The sequence below is a fragment of the Corvus hawaiiensis genome, chromosome 26, assembly GCF_020740725.1.
Source record: "Corvus hawaiiensis isolate bCorHaw1 chromosome 26, bCorHaw1.pri.cur, whole genome shotgun sequence".
NCBI lineage: Eukaryota > Metazoa > Chordata > Aves > Passeriformes > Corvidae > Corvus > Corvus hawaiiensis.
Window position 1 is genome coordinate 31677292 of NC_063238.1, and position 19223 is coordinate 31696514.

The 19223-nt window shown below is 39.7% G+C and overlaps 1 protein-coding gene and 1 long non-coding RNA gene across 4 annotated transcripts in view; one reads left to right on the forward strand and one right to left on the reverse strand.

Annotated features, from left to right (window-relative positions):
- Positions 1-8474, reverse strand: part of LOC125317073 — a 41924-nt gene extending 33450 nt beyond the window's left edge. The window contains exons 1-2 of one of the 3 annotated variants that reach the window (XR_007199931.1): positions 7739-7883; positions 7040-7199 (exon numbers count right to left, since the gene is read on the reverse strand). This is a non-coding gene — a long non-coding RNA (uncharacterized LOC125317073). Of the gene's footprint in view, positions 1-7039; positions 7200-7738; positions 7884-8229 lie in introns of those variants that run through there. The other 2 variants (XR_007199932.1, XR_007199933.1) reach the window with 2 other exon arrangements.
- Positions 7975-18892, forward strand: MAL2 (mal, T cell differentiation protein 2). The gene is made up of 4 exons (XM_048286698.1): positions 7975-8173; positions 10272-10442; positions 14448-14606; positions 16991-18892. The coding sequence occupies exons 1-4, from the start codon at positions 8039-8041 to the stop codon at positions 17069-17071; spliced, it is 546 nt and encodes a 181-aa protein (XP_048142655.1). The 5' UTR covers positions 7975-8038; the 3' UTR covers positions 17072-18892.
- Positions 18893-19223: the final 331 nt, after the last annotated feature.

Consider the following 19223-nt stretch of genomic DNA (forward strand, 5'->3'; position numbering starts at 1 on the left):
AGATTTCAGTGATGAATCCCCTGTTCTTTTTTTTTCTCTTACTAGATTCCGCAAGTTTTGCTATCTTGTTAACCTCTCAGCAGTAAATTGTCTACCAAGAGATGCTAATTTTCCCAACTTCATACAACACAAGTCTTTATGTCAGTTTCCCACAACATTCCCTGAGTGCATGGAACACTCTACTGTGGGGAGGGTGGAAGGAGTAACAATGATGACCAGTCAGTCAGTAGAAGATTAAGTAAAACAGTGCAGAAAAATGTGAATACAGAGTTGGCAGATGCTTACCATGTGAGGTGATGAATTTATTTCCCACTGCGAGCTAATTTCTAGGTCTTGAAAAGCCTTTGAATTTGTCAGAGAAAATCTAAAATGTTATCAGTAGGTCCAACAAGAAATTCCAATTCAATAGATCAGGAATACCAGAGCTTTCTGCAAGTCCGTGTTTGCAGGAGAGAACTTTCTCAGGATCTGAAGAAGCAGAAATATATTTTCTGCAAAACCAAGGACAAAGCAGACACAAGTGATTCCTATGATCTATATCCAGATACCTACTTTAGTACAAAACAAATTGTTCATCAAATGAGGCTTTCTCTTTGCTGTTTGTAGTGAATAGTCTAGCCAGATAACTGGAGATACACACGGGCACTTGATCAGCTGAATCCCAGCCTGGTTTCTTTCACTGTGCACCAGAAACCCAAAAGGACTTCATGTGAGGTTAAGTATTTATTTTTGAGTATAGCTAGATGTAGAAATGTATGAACACATTAGTCCTATACAACAAATTACGTACAACAAATTACATCTTCAAAGTACCCCGTAAACATTAACTACACAGCAATTATATTATCCTATTAGTAAAGTAATGCACAGAATACTGACCTATTTATTCTTTTGCTATTATGTAAAATTAATGAGCTGTTTTTTGACCACTGATTCATCCTTCTTCCAAATACCTGTGGATTAAAATTTAAGCTACTTAAATAGCTCCACAAAACTACTGGTAGGCAGAAAAAAGCAAGGCCATTCAAGTATTTGAAATGCACTGCTACAGACTGTAAACATTCTGAAGGATATGTGAACATAAGGTCCCATTCCAAATCAAATTCCAGGGTAGAAAAATAATTTTGTTTAAAGGTGGAGGTAGTCTGCTGTTTAAAGTTTGTTTGATTTTATTTTTTCAATTACTGCCTTGTAAATAAATTACAAAACTTCCCTGGTAGCCAGTTCACCATCCCTTTCTCTTCCCTCATCCAGCACTTCTGAGAACAATGTGCAAGTCCACTGTCAGGAGTTATTTACTGTAGTGGATGAAAACATTCCCTACATAAGAGAAGCATGTGCACAAACGTGCATCCTGAAAGACATCAGGGAACAAAGTGCAATGCCAGACACTAATGAATACAAGAAATCATCAGCAACTGTGAATGAAGTAAAATATTCATTATCTGTGTGAGTAAATTCTGTGGTTGCCACATTAAAAATCATGGAGGGAAAGGGGGATAGTTGGTCTTTAACTTATTTTTCATAGTCAGAACAATGTCCTAGCAGAGTTAGTCTCAACATGAGGATAGCACAAACCACCTCACCTTCCTTGGTGATTCGTAAGCTAAACCTGCCAGCAGAACCACAGATTGTTTTCTATCCAGAAATTGCATACATACTGTGTGTAACACTTATTTCTTCACGAAGGACGTCAGGCCAACAGGAATGCAGTTTAACTGGTTTAGGATTTATGAAAGAAAGAAAAGAAAAAAAAAAAACCCCAAACCTATTTGTTTTCCTGTGAATCAAAATGTACTTGATCAAATGCTTAAACTTACCAAAACGTTGTGAAAGAATCTGAGGCAAGGTTCAGTAGGAACTAAGTAGTTGGGATAAGCCTGCAGAAATAAATTCACAGTAATTTCCTGAAATAAAGATATTGTTCTCATGTCTTATGTTAATTTCTGATGTAGCTTCAGCACTTGATGACTCAGAGAGTTACTGTTTGGAGCTTGCCATCAGTATCAGCATTGGTTTTCAGAGGATCTGAGCAGGCAGACTTTCTCAATCTGATATTTGACATGAGAAAATCAAGCACTAGAAGGAAGGTTCATGTTCTGTAAGGGGCATCCTCTTCCTGAAAATACCTGACTGTCCTATGGGAGTTTATCATTGCAGAGGACAGGCAAACTCATAATCTAAAGTTCAAGGTTAGAGAACATGTATTTGTGCCTATTCTAAGAAAAAAAAAAAAAAAAAAAAAAAAAAAAGAGACAAATGCTGATATATCATGAATCATCCATCTCAGTTGAGACCCTTGGAGTTCTCCAGGATGTAAAATGCTGTAAACTTCATTCAAGAAAATTACACTCCAGGTACCAATACCCCCAAAATCACCTATACATAAGAACATTAAAACAGCTCTTTATGAACAATTTGAATTTTATAATGAAAGCTGCATTCTTTTAGTACAAACAAGTAACTGTGATCATTTCATTTTTCCCTTTAATTAATATGGGAACAGCAATAGATTGTCTAAAGGTGCAGAAGCGTGGCTCAGACCACCTGAAGGTTTCTAGAAGCTGCATCAACATTTCTTATCTAAAAGAAAAAATCCCAATAATGGCTTTCCATCTATCATTTAAAAGAGCAAAAATGTCCATGTAATGTACAGTCCATAGAGAAGATAAAACATGGCGGTGTATCTGACTCGTAAGTTTTGTGTTTATTTTTAAACTGTTCTGGTAGTACTGAAATTACTTAATTTTGTGAACACCAGAGGCACTGGATGGTTGGAGGCTGGAGTCTTGGACACAGTTTTGAAATGATGCATTAAAAGGATTCAGTAAAAGGATTACCAAATTCAGTGATTCAGTAGCTGAAGAGCTCCCTCTCAGCCTTATAACTCCAGCAGTTACTGTAAATAACAACAGATGTCAGTAGAATAAGACCCTGCTGTTTTAATCAAACTGAAACTAAAAATATAGAAGTTACTTATGATTCCCTTAACGATGCCCATACTTACATACAAAGAGCTCTTTACCATCCTACTAACAGTCATCAGATAAGTCCTAATTATGTGTATGCATTGTAACACTGATAAATCCTTTTTATTACAAACAAATAAACTCAGAGTGCTTTGAAATCTATAGACTCACTCCTTTTGCAGCAGCATTTTTCTGCTATTTCAAACCACTACACTGCTTTTTTATACAATCATATTTTCATGTCTCCATGCTTCTCCTTCCTGAATTCATTCATCACAAAATAAAGCCACCATTGTCTTTTCCTTAATTATCCTTTGCCTTCTACTGGATTTTTAGCCAGGATTTTGCTCAATAAAACAGTCTCCAAAAGGCAAACAAACTCCAACTGAGGAAAAAGGTGACTTCCTGAAAACATTGACAGTTCATGAAAATAATAGGTACCTACTGCTGCCCAACGAGAGATAAGATCAGAGGCCACCATGTTATGAGTAAAGATTACTGCCTCAAGTCTTGAGTGATGACAGAGTGAGAAGAGGCCCATGCTACCAGCAGTATCAATGCCACAGCGCTGCAATGGCAGCACTTAGCACATCCTCCCTGAGTTCCTCTGCAACTGGCTGAACTGGTCCTCTTTTATACCATGAAGCTGGAGTGGGACAGGGAAAAAAAAAGTATTGCTGCTGTGCAGTCTGTCTACTTGTTTCCCTGGGCAATTCTGTCATAAACAACCAGTGCTATTTACTCATCCCTCAGCTACAGCAATGATACTCTCCCAGTTTGTACCTCTGAGACTTTCACATTCTATTCTGAGGACAGTCCATGCAAACCATTTTTCCTGCTGGCTCACCTCTGCCAAGAGCAGAACATTGACTTCTTGAGACATTTTCCCTCTAGGTAATTTTGCTCTGCTCTGCCATGTCCCTCCCTACCCACCTTGCCTCCTGCACCATCTCAGGTCAGAATCCTCCTCTATACTATGATGAGATTCTGCATTTTTACCTTTGCTGCACCCTCACAGATGTAAAAGAAATTTCTCAAAGTAAATTAAAGGAAAACTGGCCCTTGGCACGTTACACTATACTGCTAGAGAACAGCAGTGCCACCAAGTCATACAAATGAAGTGCTGGGAACCTTAGGAACATGAAACAATGTTAGGAGAACAGGTCAGGAACCTCAGTCTGACCGTGGGAACACAGCTTACCACCAAGGAGGGTCCCTGGCTCCGTGCCAGCCTCCCAGCTGTGTGGTACTTGTGTGAAGAGACCCTCAAACACCCCTAACCAGTCAGCTAAGGATTCCCTGCTTTAAAGTAAAGCTCCCTGAGAGCTAAAGTAGCCAAAGTACAGCTCTGGGCACAGAAGACACTTCTGCAGGAAGAAGCGATATCCAGAGTATCACTACAGCCTTATGAGCCAGCCAGAAATCACTGCTGAGAGCAGCTCTGAGACTGCTTTAGGTTACTCCAGGGACTGGTTTGGTGACCAGCCATCCCTGGGACTGGTGGACCAAACAGGCGGCACATTTATCTTCACCTCCTCTCCTCAGCACACATCCCAAGCTCAGTTTAACTGGATGAAATGAGAGATTTCAACAGTTGTTTTTCTCTTAGTGTAATGATGCAAAAAGGGGCAGCATGCATTCACAAGCCTGGCCCCACCTGTTAAAATTAAAACTGTTGCACTGCCTCCCAAGAAATCTCAACAATGTAGTGGTATTTGAACACTAATTCGTAATATGCATAGGTCCAACCACAACCCTGAAGTTCTGTTACCACTGAGTAAATACACTACACAAATGACGCTAAAGGCTTTCCTTATCACTCCTCTTATGCAAACCAGTTTTATGCCTATTTAATTTCACTGGCTGAAGGGGAACGACTCCAGAGTTTGTACCAGTATGAGATCAGAATCCTGTATGCAATTTCCAGGAGCATGTTAAATTAATTCATCCATAAACAAAAAGCCAGTTTTACATGATCAGCTCCGGGCTTTCTATTTTTGATATGTAATGAACTATAGGATTAGGAGACTCTGTGTTCCTTCTTAAGAAAGAGCTGCTTTGCAAATCTAAAAGAAATACAGATGACTTTTGAGGGCAACTTCCTCCAGAACAAGAAGGTAACTGGAAGAAAGAAGCAGTCCTAATACTGTCAGGAAAACCTTGCTTAGCTCCACTCTGGCTTGGGGAAATCTGTGCGTAAACAGAGCCACAGGAGAATAGGGTTACTGTCATTTATTTGTTTTGTATTTTCAACTTCTTTGGCCATTTTGGCAGACCGCTCTTGTGCACACTGTGACACAGGACATGAGATTACATCATCATCATGAGATTATCATCTTCCTGAAGTGCTCCTGATAACATACTCAGATAAGGTGTTAAGGACCATGAATTCCTATATCGACATTACTTTCACCTATTATTCTGGTATCCTTACTAATATTCAGCTCTTCCAGAAGTATCATGCCATACATCACAAAAGGTAGTCTGAATCTTGCCGCATAGGACTGCTGTGTAAGTAATTTTCAAATCCCGTAGGATGTATGTCTATGTTTTTTCAAAATACTAATTTATCTTTTATTATAGCTGACTATAGATTTTTATAACTTACTGCATTTTTCTAATGGTTGGTCACCTGGGGGAGAAGAATTACAGCATTCCAAAAAAGATATTTTAATTTCTATATATATAGAATTAAATCATCAATTATTTTTCATAACAAGTGGTTTAGTAGTTCTTTGACAATGCCACCTTTACATTAGGCTGCCATAAGCATTAGAACACAAAGGGGAAAGAGCTTTTTATAGCCATTTAAGAGCAGTTTTTAGTCCTTGTGGTTGTATAGACAGACCTTCCTATACACAGTGAATCAATATACCTCTGTCTACTTGTTGACTCTGGTGGACTTGGAGCTGCATCATTAGTTTACCTTGTAACATGCCAAGATGCAATTAGTTACATAAAAATGCTATTAAAAAGCAGTCTAAGACAAACATGTGCTTTTGCGTGGAAGCATAAAAATGCAATCCTGACACTAATCTCTTAAAGAATCCAGTTCTTTAAAGATTCAAACAGTACATGAATCAGTATAAAAGCAATTCCACATGGAACTGTAGTGCATCTTGCCTGAACACAGCAAAAATAATTTAAACAGCCACTTCCATGCACATGATTAGGATTTAGGAAAAAGCACTGCCAAAATCTACTCACTATATCTATACCTATTTGTGAAAGTGAAATTTAGACTTTTTGTGAAAACCTACTAAAATTCAAGAAATTAAGTGTTATAAAGGAATGTGCAAGTAAAAAGAAATGGTATGTACAAGCAAGAAAAAGTGTCTGCACATGGTATGCAATCATTAGTAAAATCCAGTACTGCTGGAGTTCATACAGATTAACTGTGCAGCTGGATAATAACACTGGAAATGTTTATGACCAAGTATTATTTATACTTCGTGTAAGATAAGGGCAATCACATTTCTTGTTCTGAATCATAAACTAATCAACCCTGTTTTGTACCCAGTCCACTCAGACTTCTCCCTCTGCAGGGCAGTCTCAATAGATTTAGGGTCAGACTGAAATTAATTGGACATATGGTCTCCAAAATGCAACCCCAAGAATAAACCTCCTACACCTCATCACTTAGGCGTAAGTCTGAACCCCATTCATTTCTAAAACACACCCGAACTGGGTCCTGTAGACATGCACTTCTGCCTACAAAGACTGGAGTCTTTGCCTGACGATAAAAGGATGGGACACAAGGTTTACTTTTAAAATAGGTCTAGAGGAAAAAAGTATTATTTCATTGGATAACTGATGGAGTAAAGCACTCAGAAAAGAGGAGAGGCTGGGCTTAATGCCTTCTTCAGCCTAATGGGGATTCATCTCCTCCTTAAGAGGAGATTCATCTCCTCCACATCACCTCCTTAAGAGTACAAGAAGCATCCAGATACAAGAGGCATAGGGATGAAGACAGAGCACAACAAAGAATGCAAACTCTTGCTTCTTCCTCCTTTAGAAGACATGATTTCAAAGCCAAGCAGTTATTACTGCATTTTTAAAGCATCACAAACCTATTTATGTACAGAATAGTACGGCAGAAACACAGATGAGTCCTGTTTTATGGAGCCAGCTGCTCTCTACCTAGGGCTTGGATTGGGGTGGGGAAGACAGGCGTCTCAGGCTGTGGCATTTCTTGTAATCACGAAAGCATATCTGAGAAACATCATGCATCTAAAAATAAAGGAATATAGTCTTAATGCCCAAGCTACTTCAACTTCCAGAGCAGCTACACACATTTGCATGAAACATTCTTAAAATGTAATCTCTAAAGTCGCAGCTGTATGTGTGGAGGACAAACATCCAGAAACACTGCATGGGATAACACTGAGTGAAACTCAGTCTTGGTCTTCCCAGAGACAGGATATCCTGTCCTAAGTCACAATGGGAGAAATAAGAGAGAAATAAGAAATATCCTTTATCTGGAGATGATGCTTATACAAAGAACCATAAGAAAAAAAAATTGATTATAAGTGGTCTGGTGAACATGTACCTTTTTCTAAACTGAACTTTTACAAACATTTTCTATTACTCTTAAGCAGTTGTGCACAGTTGAAAGTTGAGCTAGACTGAACAAAAAGAAGACACAAATGAAATGTTTTCAATATTTTGAATGGACAACCTCGTCGGCTCCTTTAAAAAAACAAAAAGTGCAACCACGCAATTTCGAAGCCCCAAATATCTGTAACCAGAAATAACAAGCTTTTGCAAACCGGCATTAGGAAATCACGCCCCGAGTCTGGCTGGCCTGATTCAGGACTCATGAATGCGGAGCGCCGCGCTGCTGGGGAAGCCGAGAGGCAGGGGCCGGACCCGGCCCAGCTCCAGCTCCGGTGCCCGGCACGGCGGGGCACCCGCCCGGCCCCGGGCGAGGCGCGGCGGCTGCGGGGCGGGGCCGGGCCGGGCCGGGCCGGGGGAGGCGCGGGCCGCCCCGCCCGCACCTGCGCCCGCCCTCGCCGCCGCCTCCTCGCCCACCTGGCCGCGCTCGGCTCAGCAGCCGCCGCCGCAGCAACATGTTGCCCAGGGGAGCCTCGTCCATGCCGCCGCCTCCCAACCCCGCTCCCTACTTCCCGCCTCCGCGGGTCACGCTGCCCTCTGGCCTGGAGATCCTGCGCACCTTCTCGGGAGCCGTCATCTTCCTGGAGATCGTGAGTGGGAGGGGGCCGGGGTGGGGAGCGGCCGCGGGCCTGCCCGCGCTACTCACCTGCCATTTTGTGAGCGGGGCAGGTGTGGGGGCCGGGCCGGGCCGGGGCTCTGCGGGAGCGGCAGCGGGACCGGCCCTCCGGCCGCCCCGGTTCGCTCCCCTCGGGCCGGGACCGCGGATGGGTTTCCCGGGGCTGTTTGAGTTGTCGAGGGCTTTGAGCCACGCTCTGCCCCCGACCCAAAAAGGCACCACGGAGAGTTACACCAGGTTTCGACTGTGCGCGTGTTACGCGTCCTCTGTAAACTCCTACGAGTACGTTCAATGTCATGTGTGTTAGACCTCACTGGTGTACACAGGGCTGAGGACCTTTGAGCTGAGGTTGGGTATGAAGCTCTGCAGTGCCACTGATTAGTGGGAGATAAGAAACAACAACAAAAAATGTTTGGTAGAACTAGTCTGATTTTGGTGGCTTTTTTTTTTTTTAGTGGTCAGAGCAGAATACTGCTTGGGTCCCAGCCTGTGAGCTGGATCCCACCCCACAAGCTGTAAAACTGTACTTGAGAAAGAAACTCGAAACACAAGTCTGGGCACTAAATCAGGCCCAGAGTCAGTAGGGACAAAAGGTTAATTTGGTTGGCCAACCAATTGTACATCTGACGGCCAAGCTGAAGTAGACAGGTGTAATGTGAAGGAAGTAGCACAACAATGGGTGCTGAGATTAGCAGTCTCTACAGTACAGTTCTAAATTTATTTTTAAGGAACCCTGCAAGTTTGCACATTCAGAATACTGAAAACATTTCATGTGTCCCTGTTTTTTGTTTAACAGACACTTTCTGCTATCCCTTTTGCTTCCTCACTGCCCATCACTCTCTGGTCACCAAGTGACAGACTTGCACCTGCAGCTTGTGAAACTAGAGAAAGTTTGGTTCTTCACAGGTTCTAAAAAAGGAACCCTAGAGAACAACTTGAACACTAATACATAAACCCATGGGAGCTTTGAACTGAGACTAGCAATGCATCTTTACATATGTGCTGCTACAGTGTAACGCCAGAGAGGAGCCAACTAATTTTATAGCAGGCATCTTTTGAAAGGTATCTCTTCTCCAACCTTGATACAAAAGAAAGTTCTGAATCTGAAAATGTAACCTCTGACTTCCTGGTTGTAAATGTGTAGAATTTAAACAGGAAAGAACTAACTTTTTTGGAAATTGATTTTAGTTGTCGCTATTCAGCAGCTTGGATTATGAAGTTAAATCATTCTGTAATAAACAAACATACGTAGATGACAATTGTGATTCACCCCATTTATCCTTTTTTATTAAGAGGAAAGATTTGCAGGAAGAAATAGTACTGTTCCTGAGGCCAAGAGTTGATTAAACCAGGGAAGTCTTAGAGTACATAAATTCTCCATCAGGCCATCCGTAGCACAGTGTCCCTACCACTCATTTGCTGTGAACAGTCTGCTGAAATGAAAATTGGCACTGCTGAATTCTTCTCCAAGTTATGATGACTCTGGAAAGCTGTACATTTTTCTAGTTTTTACAGCATAGTCTACAACTCACCTTATTCTGTATTCTAGTTTTCTCTCTCACTTTATTGGTTTGTGTCCTCTTTCAGCTTGGTATTACAAATACATTGAAAAATGGGTGTCGTTTCGTCTCCTTTCTGTATCTCATCTGATTAGGACTACAAAACTAAACAGTAGGAGATTGAATCCAAATCTGAAATACATCCTTTTTGTGCTAACTTGTGTGTATAGAAAAAGATTTATGTGTGTGTGAACCATGTTTTCACATTTCCTGTATTTTGCTCAAAATTAGAGTAAGGCTAAAATTTTCAGCAGCAGCACACAAGTCACCTGGGTTTGTATTTTAAGACTATTTTAAGAGCTTTTAGGAATTTCAGAGTGGCTTTGTCTTTTCGCCACTTAGTGCCTATCATTTCTGAGAGAAGGACTTGGGCTCTCTGAGTACTTTTGAAGTGTCTCCTTTTGGTTCCTAAGAGTCATTTGATTATGTGTAACATGTGATATCAGTTCTTAGGCAGAAAGGACTGAGTAAAAGTTATCTCTCAGTTTATTCTCTGTATTCCTTTCCTTGCAGCTGTTCGGAACAATAGTCTGGATTTTGGTTGCCTCTACCCGAGTTCCGCTGCCACTGCTGCAGGGATGGGTAATGTTTGTGGCGGTGACTGCATGGTTCCTCTCCATTGTGTTCCTCTCTGTGTTCCTCTTTGGTTATGCAAATAGAATTGCTGTCAACTGGAACCAGGCGGTAAGATTTTTTCTTTATTTAAGGATTGCCTTTGTTTTATAAACTGAAAATGATTTAATGAGAAGTGTTGATCCCAAGTCTTAACACCTGGCCTTCTGTTTTAGCACAAAGCTTTTCAAACAGAGGAATTCAAAACTGGAAAAAGAAAGAATAGGGTTACAGAGGTGACAGAGGAAATCCAGGACCTGTTTTATGATGGAGGCTGAAGGAGCTTTTGAAGCTGTTTGAAGGAGTACACTTGTCCTGAGCACATAAAATGCGTGAGCAGCAGGAAGAGGACTAGTTAAACAAGGCGTGACAACAAATTGGTTTAAATGGCCAGAAATTACTGTGAACTGGAAATCAGAAAATACTTTCTGGCTATTAGAGAAGTGGTAGTAACACCTTGTGCATAATGGGATGTAGAAAGATACATCTAATATTGTAAAGGAAAGGATGCATTTATGATCATACTGTGTGATGTGGTTGTCTGAGATAGCACAGACTGGACTTCAGGAGCCCTCCAGTTCCTAAGAAATCTACTGGTGACTTTTGGGTCGATTACTCAAAGCTAGGGCAGCAATGGTGAATGGCTGTTAGACCTTAGGTGGTGAAAGACAGAATAACCTGCAGTATGATATAGCTTAACGTCTTAGTAGGAGACGTAACATCTTCATCTTTCTTAGAGGAAGCTTGGTGAGACTACAGATCTAATTATTCTTTGCTGAGCATTTCATTTTGAAGACAAAGCCTGAATCTTGCTGTAATTGATTGTTATTGCTTGTGCCAGTAGTTCTCAACGGCTGTAGCTTCCTGTTAAAAAAAGGAAGTTGTTTGTATTACTTTTTGCCAACCACATTGATTCCTCAGGTTATTGACTGGTAATGTACATGCTCTTTGTTGTCATGAATTGTTTTTTACTTTGAGTTTTTAGCACTCAAGTAGTTGAGCATGAGATGATATCACACTCTCTTATATTACTGGAAGTGAATAATAAGAGGTGGCAAAACTTTGATCAGAATTCATAATTTAAAAAAAAATTCCTCCAAAAGGACTGCAACTTCTAAACTACTGAAGTCTGTCTGTCTGTAACTGCTGATCACCTTCACCTTCTTCCTGTGCAGCTTAGTTTTCCTATTGGCACTTTCCTTGATCATAGCTGGAATTGCATGCTTCAGTATAAACATCTGTAGAGATTTATCTGTTCAGGTAATTCATGGACAGGCCCTTAAAAGTTCCTTAAAGCAAATCATAAAACTTCATGAGTTTGGAGCTCTGATAATTTCAAAGCCCATCAGTGCTAACAGACTGGATTCTATTAAAAACAAACTTTATCACTTTGATAGTGAATAAACATACATGCAGCATCAGCTTTCCAGCACAATACAGGCAGTAATTAAGCTAATAATCAGTTACAATCACAGAGGCCTTTACAGGGATTTATGCTGCAACATCCTCACAAATTATGATGCAACAAAGCCCTTGAGCATGTGCATAAGTAAAGTAAATTAATACTGTCCTGGGTTTCATTGAAACTGTTTGCCAGTTTACAATCATGCATCTATTTAAGAGTTGTTGGATAAGGACAAAGCCTTTTATAGATTGAAAATGCTATACAAATTTCATCTTATAACAACTGTGTGTGTGTTACACATTGGCTACTTGATACTGTCAGTGATTTGTTGTACTGTTAATTTTGTCCCCTTGTATATAATAAATTGCTGGAAAATTTTCTATGTCAGGAAATGGATACATGACTTGTATAAAAACTGCATCTGTAATTTCATCTAAAAAGCTGTCATAACTCAGTCAACATCTTAAAAAAATGCAGAGGGAATCCTTTTATTTCTAACTTGGTAGCTGAAACCCAGCCCCTTCCAGCTGTCAACAAAAATAAGAGAAGACACTTTACCACTATTTTCAGGTACCCAAATGTTTTGTAACTTGTTGGCAGTAAAGTCTTTAGCAGGACTTCACAAGTAGGGGTTTTTTTACCTTCTCTTGCAAATAAATAATTAATTACTGGAAACACTAAAACTATTTTTGTTACTATAAATGCAGTCCTGCATTTAGTAATACCTTTAGTATACTTGTAAGTGTATCTGCTAATACTAATAGAGATATCTAAAAAATTATATGATACACAGTGGAAAAGATGGACCTTATGGAGCTCCATCACTCAGTACATCAGTGTATTAAACCTGATGGTTGACTGTACTGCCCTTTACAGCCTGACTCACAACACACTCATTTGCAAAACTAGATGTGAACTAACTTATCATGCTGCTCTGATAATGTTTTGCATACACTTTTGTTGAGGTTTCAATGATTATACAAGTGTGGAGGCAAGGGAGAGTTAGGCACTATGATAACAATTAGTAAAACCCAAAAATAGTCCCTCATAAGATCTTGGGGTTTTTGGTCACAGAAACCATAGCCACGTAAATGTGAAACCTTACTGATGCTACAGAGCTTCACTATAATTACTGCCAGGAGAAGGAAGTTAGAGGGCTTGGCAGTAGACTGAAGGAAATGAAAAAGTGTTTCCTGAAAAATATCTCTCCTATATGCAGTCGGTCCTGATCTAAGTGGAATGGGGAACTGCAGTAGCAGCTTATATCATAACTTACCAAAACTGACTAGGGAGGTGTGATTTAAGTAGCTTCAGCTGTGACCAAATATGGAACAAGTAATAAGTTTGAAAAGAAAGTTCTTTCCATTAAAAGGAAATCTCACATCTATGAAGAAACTGCATTTCCCTGTCCAGAGAAATGCAGCACACTCTCACTTTGCTCTCAGGCAGGCAGTATATAAGGATGTCACACAGTGGTTTCTAGTGCGGGCAGGTGCTGTCTGCTGGACACACATAAAGTATCCTGGATTCTCACTCCAGGCATACTGGTAGTCCTTTGCACTCAAGTGAAGTTAAAGTTCATAAAGGATTCATTAGTACTGGAGTTAGCCTGCATATCATAGATATCATCAAAAAGCGTACATATACTTGTGTATATATTTTTTAAACTGTGTCTGTGGCTTTTGCAGACCTTCACAGGTATAGGCACAAAGTATGGATCAAGAATTGAGTGCAGTGCAAATATCAGCTTTTCAGACTGAATAACAGAAGGAGATGTTGGGAGAATACTTTAGACATTTTAAAACTGTACTGGAACATGCCTTAGATCTTGCTGCTGGAACACTGGACTCTGAAATAGGACCTGCAAAGGCACCAGACCTTTTTTATGTGTGTCAGTAATGGAAGGCAGAAATGAGAGTTAGGAATTTAAACCTTTTGTTCAGTTAGCATTCATCATAGAGGAGGGCATTGCCTAGAGAGGGCCAGGAGAGAAGCATATTTGAAGTAAATCCTAAAACCTGTCCTCTCAAGCCTTGGACATTTTATTCCACAGTGTCATGAAGAACTGTCAAGTTACTGACTGTTGGGTAGGGCCAAGTCAGAGAGAGTTGTGGATATACCTCAATTCTTGGATCTCATTGTATTGGGACTTTTCAGCTGTGTCAAAGCTGAGGTGTTTCTGGGCATTTAGAAAAGCAAAATTTAAGCATGGAGGGAAGATATTTGAAGCTTTGTTTACAGCTGAGAAGGGACTTACGGGGCTGCAAGATTGTATTGTACTGCTTGAACTGTGATAAAGTTGGCGTGTATATGTCTTCTTTTTTATCTGTCTGAAGGGAGACTTCTGTAAACTCCAGTAACTTTAAAGGTGGTCTAAAATGTCAGCATGTGTACATAAAGAGGAGCATGTGCCTCTTAATTTGAAAGAATATAAAGTTTGGGGAGAGGGAGAGCTGCCCTTTATCACTAATAATGTTAGTGAGTTGCTTATAATTGCAAGAAGCTGTGAAAACATGTCCAGGTTAAGCTCTCAGATGGATTTAACACTGCTTATCTAAAGTTAGTGTTATCAGTTCTTGTTTCATGTTTCAGTGTTGGATTTCATTTGTACTGAGATGAGAAGAATTAGATACGTATTGGAGCCCAGACTGATCCTGTTGTTTGCTTTTTAGGATTTTATTTTCCATGGGGCTACTTTTGTCTTTTATTTTGGAGCATTTCTTCTGCAAGCAGCAACTACATCTCTGCATCACTTACCCCGCAAATTCAACTCCACCACACAAGAGAGTATTCTAAGTGGTCGTGAATATAACATAAGCATAGCAGCCTCGGTATGTGTTTCATATATTTGTATCAGGGGAACAGAAGTCTGTAGCAAGCACTTGTAGCCCGCCATTCAACTTGGGAATTTAACAGCACACTGGAATAGAAAGTGGAGCTGTGAGAGAAAGAATTGCCTTTGAGAGCAGCAAATAGTACCTAACAGCAACATGCAAAAATATTGTATAAGCTAATGCTAATGTGATAGCTACTCTTCAATATAGCAAAGAGTTGCTACTCTTCACTGTAGCATTTTAAATATATAATCACTACACTTAAAATTTTTAGACAAAGTATTTTGTAAAACAGTTTTGATTATTAGAAGAAAAAGATAACAACTGAGCCTTTAGCAGAGGATGAGGTATGAAATTCACACCAGTGCTCAGAACTTTAGTTGCCTTTTTTATACCATTTAAATAGTCCTGAACATGCCATGGAGATAAAAAAATTTGGACTAGGTCTTTGTGAAGCTCCACATGCGTACTTACTACATCAGACATAAAAGTCGTCTGTCAGAACCCTGCTGTCTCATTGCAATTATTAGAGTGCTTTCCTTGATAGCCTAAGCTCAGAATGCATTTTTCTCACTGTAGTTGCATCATCACTGAATCAATGTATTTGGTGATGTGGGTGTGCATAGCTGAATCAGAAAATATACCAGGCTTTAGTTTTCATCCTGGCTGGACTCTTCAGGGCCGAGTAGAGGTGTGGCAGGTAGGCTTAAGTTAAAGAACTGAAACCACTGCTCTTAATTTTTTGTTCCGTCCAGAGACTTGCCTACCAGGGAACTGTGTATATTTATTAAGCTTCTAAACCCTCTGTGGTTATCTGTTGTCCTTAAAACTCTGTGCACCATAAATTTTGCACAGTAAGCACCTTCAGTTCATCTTAAGATAAAAACAGATGTCTGTAAGGTGTAAGGTTCACATTCTGTCTGCAGGAGCAGAATAGAAAGGAGAAGCCTTTTGCTTTGGCAAGCCAGTCTCTGAAGAGGTGAAGTGGGCATGTCAGTGTCCCAAGGCCAGAGTTCCTCACGTCACCCACCTGCCAGTAACACACTCAAGCGCATCTGATTCCCTGGGTGGCCATGTGGCACAAGGACAGAGGTGGTGTCCCAGCTGTGCCTGAACTAAAGGAAGTTCTTTATCCTAAGCAAATATCTCAAATTCTACCCTTAAGTGTACCTTTAGTGTGTTCAGATCCCCCTGAATATATGGTCACTTGAGTCATTTTGTCTGACAACAGAATACTGGGCGCTCCAAGAAACCATTCTCTGCTTAGATACTATTTTTTTTAAGGGAGAATTCAGTTCTTCAAGCCCCTCAAATCCCTGTCAAGATGGGGGAGGAGAAGACTCTTTTGTAACTTGCCTCAGTATCTTAATTAAGAGACGCTGGAAAACAGTGAATAAGATAAATGTAGTCTCTAGCGTCTTTTCAGGTTTTTTTGCAAAAGTGTATATTTAGGAAGTCAAAACATACAGAATTTTTTTTTTAAATCTTTTAAGTACTTCATTTCAACAGTCCTGTGAGCTACATGACAAAAAGAAGAAAGGTTGCTAACATTCTGTCTTTTAGAATGACTTTTATATACCATGATTAGAAATACATGTATGTTCATTTTTTACAGATGATGGTTCTATGTAGCATTCAAAACTTTAATTAGTCAAATTAACACTTGTATGTAAAGCAAAGGATGATTGAATTAGTATATTAGGAGAGACAGAATTCATTGTTAGCACTGGACAATCTGAGAAATGTTTTTTCAGAAATTCAGTTTCTCATTTCTTCTGTCCAGTGTACATTACATACTCGCTTTCATTGTGGCACGATTCAAATCCATCCAATTCAGTTCTTGAGCAAGAGCAACTTCCCTGGCATTCCTTGGGAAGTTGTTTTAAAGGCTGGATATCTGGTCAAGGAGGCCAGCTGTGGAGTTGTTTCTGTATTCCTGCAAGTAAAAGAGTTCTGCTGTTTAGAGGGATGTCTTCTTTGATGTTTGCTGCGGTAAAGGCACTCAGCTGGAAACATCTGAGATTGATGTTTGATCAGTCTAGATAAGAGAACTGAAATACACAGTGTACATACACCTGTTTACTTTGTACTGTAACTTATACAGAAATTCTATTTCATATTCTATTTCTAAATGTCTGCTGAAGTAAGCAAGTGAAAAGTAGTAACATGAGGTATTAGTAAAATGGGGTTATAACAGAGAACTTCCTGAGAAAACTTCAGAGGATCCCAAACCTAACTTTACCTTATTAAGCATTTTGGTTGGGGGAAGTACCTTTTGAATCACTTGTCTTCCTATATTCATTTAGAATAGAAAAATATTGTAGAACAATATGTGTGATTCACTTTTTTCTTCTTTTTTTTTTTCTCTGCTCCTCCTCTAGATTTTTGCCTTTGCAACAGCTGTTTGTTATGGTTGCAGCACAGCCCTGGCATTAAGGAGATGGAGGCTAAATAACAGTTGAAGAGAGGTTAATACCCACGTGTTCCACTTCAGATCAAATTAAGTGCTACTTGTCTGTTTTACTGTAATTTAATTCCAAAAAGACTTCTTTTTTTCCTTTTTAAAATTTGTTCTAAATGCAAGTAACCCCTAATCAGGATTTCCTCAACAGAAAACAGGTTTCCATCTCTTCCCTTTCTAATATTTACTTTCACTGTGTACACATTGTAAGTGTACTTATTGTAGGGTATTAGAGAGTTTAGGAATAAACTAAAAGAGGTATGTCATTACAGACAACAGAATTCCAGTGCTACACCAGAAGAGGAAGAAAATGGAAACTAAGCCAAGATGTTAACTGCACAGGCAGCTAAAAATCTCCCCCCTTGTTAAATCTTGGGATTAAATGCTTTGCAGCATTACAGTGCACTCCACACAGGTAGAGCCTTGAGGCTCCTGGTAGAGTCATGGGTGTTCTGTGTGCTGCCCTTTGCATGATCAGAACCCAAGCTGACTTTGAAATTCCAACTTAGTATATATATATATATGTTATTAACTTTGATGTACAGAGAAAGTATTTTAAAAAACCATCCAGTGAAATCTTTTTATACTCTCTTATAGCTATGTCTAGCTAGGGTCACCTGATCCTTAAAGCTTACTGTGTTCCATACTAGATGAAAACTGGGACTGTCAATCAGTAGTTTGTTAGTTTTAGGAATTTAGCTTAATCAGATCTATTTATACTACAAAACAAAACAGTGCATTTGTGTTGTGTGTGTATATACATGGTATGTTTTTGTTTAACAGGAATTTTTGCACTGTTTAACTTAGTTGGACTACAGCTTTGTTCTTGCTGCTTCAAGTGCTGCATTTGTTAGGTATTATATGAGTCAATATAATTTGAATGGAATGTTGCCAAATAGTGAATAATGTCTGACCTCAATTCTTGTACTGTGTTATTTGATGCATTCTAAACCTGCAGTGTTGTAAAGGTGTTTTTATTTGGACAGATGCCTGTGCAACCTCTTACTGAAATCAGTGGAATGCAAAGCAGTCCCCCCACTATGGAGTTTGCTTTTCGCATGAATGATGTTTAATTGAGTCTTTCTTGAATATCCTGGTGTATGATGACATGTGATATTATATATAGAAAATTGATTTAGCAAAACTAAATGATAGCTCCCTGACACTCATGTCATTTTGCACATGGTGAAGCTTTTTGTTATTTTACTAGTAAATAATTTTTGCTTTTGTGAATAGTGCCAAAAAGATAAGCTGGGACAATAAAAGCTCCCTGTCATTTGTAAAACAACTTGTTCACTACATCTTGCCAGTGTACCTGATTATTCTGCAGAGACCAGCAGTGGTTGTGTAAGGGAAGACAGGATTTCCTTCATTCCCAAGCCACTCTTCTCCTTGAGCCAACAAGGGTGTCTGCCATGGAGGTTACTTTATCCAACTTGTCAGGTACAAGGATCTCTGAGGGGCACCCACCCTCAGCAGTGCCCTGCTGACCCAGGGCAGATTCTTGTGAGTTACACAGCAGTGAGCAGCACCCTTCTGACTATGGAACCACTCAGTTGTCCTGAATTACTACAATGGGATGTTGTCATATATCTGTTTCCTGAAAGTTTTTTCAAATCTTGCAAAGCTTTTGTACTCTGGCTGATTTTTGTCCCCCCTAATTCTCTAATTGCATTGAAACTTTTTGTGAATGTTTTATCTAGAGCCATATACTTTTAAAAATACTTTGTATTGTATAAAATACATTTACACTGGAGTATATGGATGAAAGTATATAACAAAGACTTACGCTAAGCAGCATTAAAGTTACTTAATATATTTATGGCAGTAGTCTGGTTACTAATTTTGTCTTTGGAAATTATCAAAAAAACTACCTTGCAACTCTGACTCGCCTGACGCTAGACATACAAAATTGAGGCTAAGATTTCATGAGAAGGCACGGTTGCATTGGGGCTAGTTTCACATATATTTTACTAGTTTCACAGCTAGCTTGCCATGTGACACTGCATGAATATTGGTAAGAAGAGTAAAGTCAGTTACAACATTTCAAACAGATGCTGATCTTTGGTTTGGTTTCTCCTGTATCCTGCAACCTGTCTGTGTCCTGCACACCACAGACTGTGCATGCCACAGCTGCAGTCTCTGCAGCCAGC

Excerpts from the sequence above, each read along its gene's own strand:
- MAL2 (XM_048286698.1), top strand. The coding sequence starts at position 8,039 with ATGTTGCCCAGGGGAGCCTCGTCCATGCCGCCGCCTCCCAACCCCGCT. Across the intron at positions 8,174-10,271 it reads CCGTCATCTTCCTGGAGATC|CTGTTCGGAACAATAGTCTG; the intron begins GTGAGTGGGAGG and ends CTTTCCTTGCAG. Across the intron at positions 14,607-16,990 it reads ACATAAGCATAGCAGCCTCG|ATTTTTGCCTTTGCAACAGC; the intron begins GTATGTGTTTCA and ends CTCCTCCTCTAG.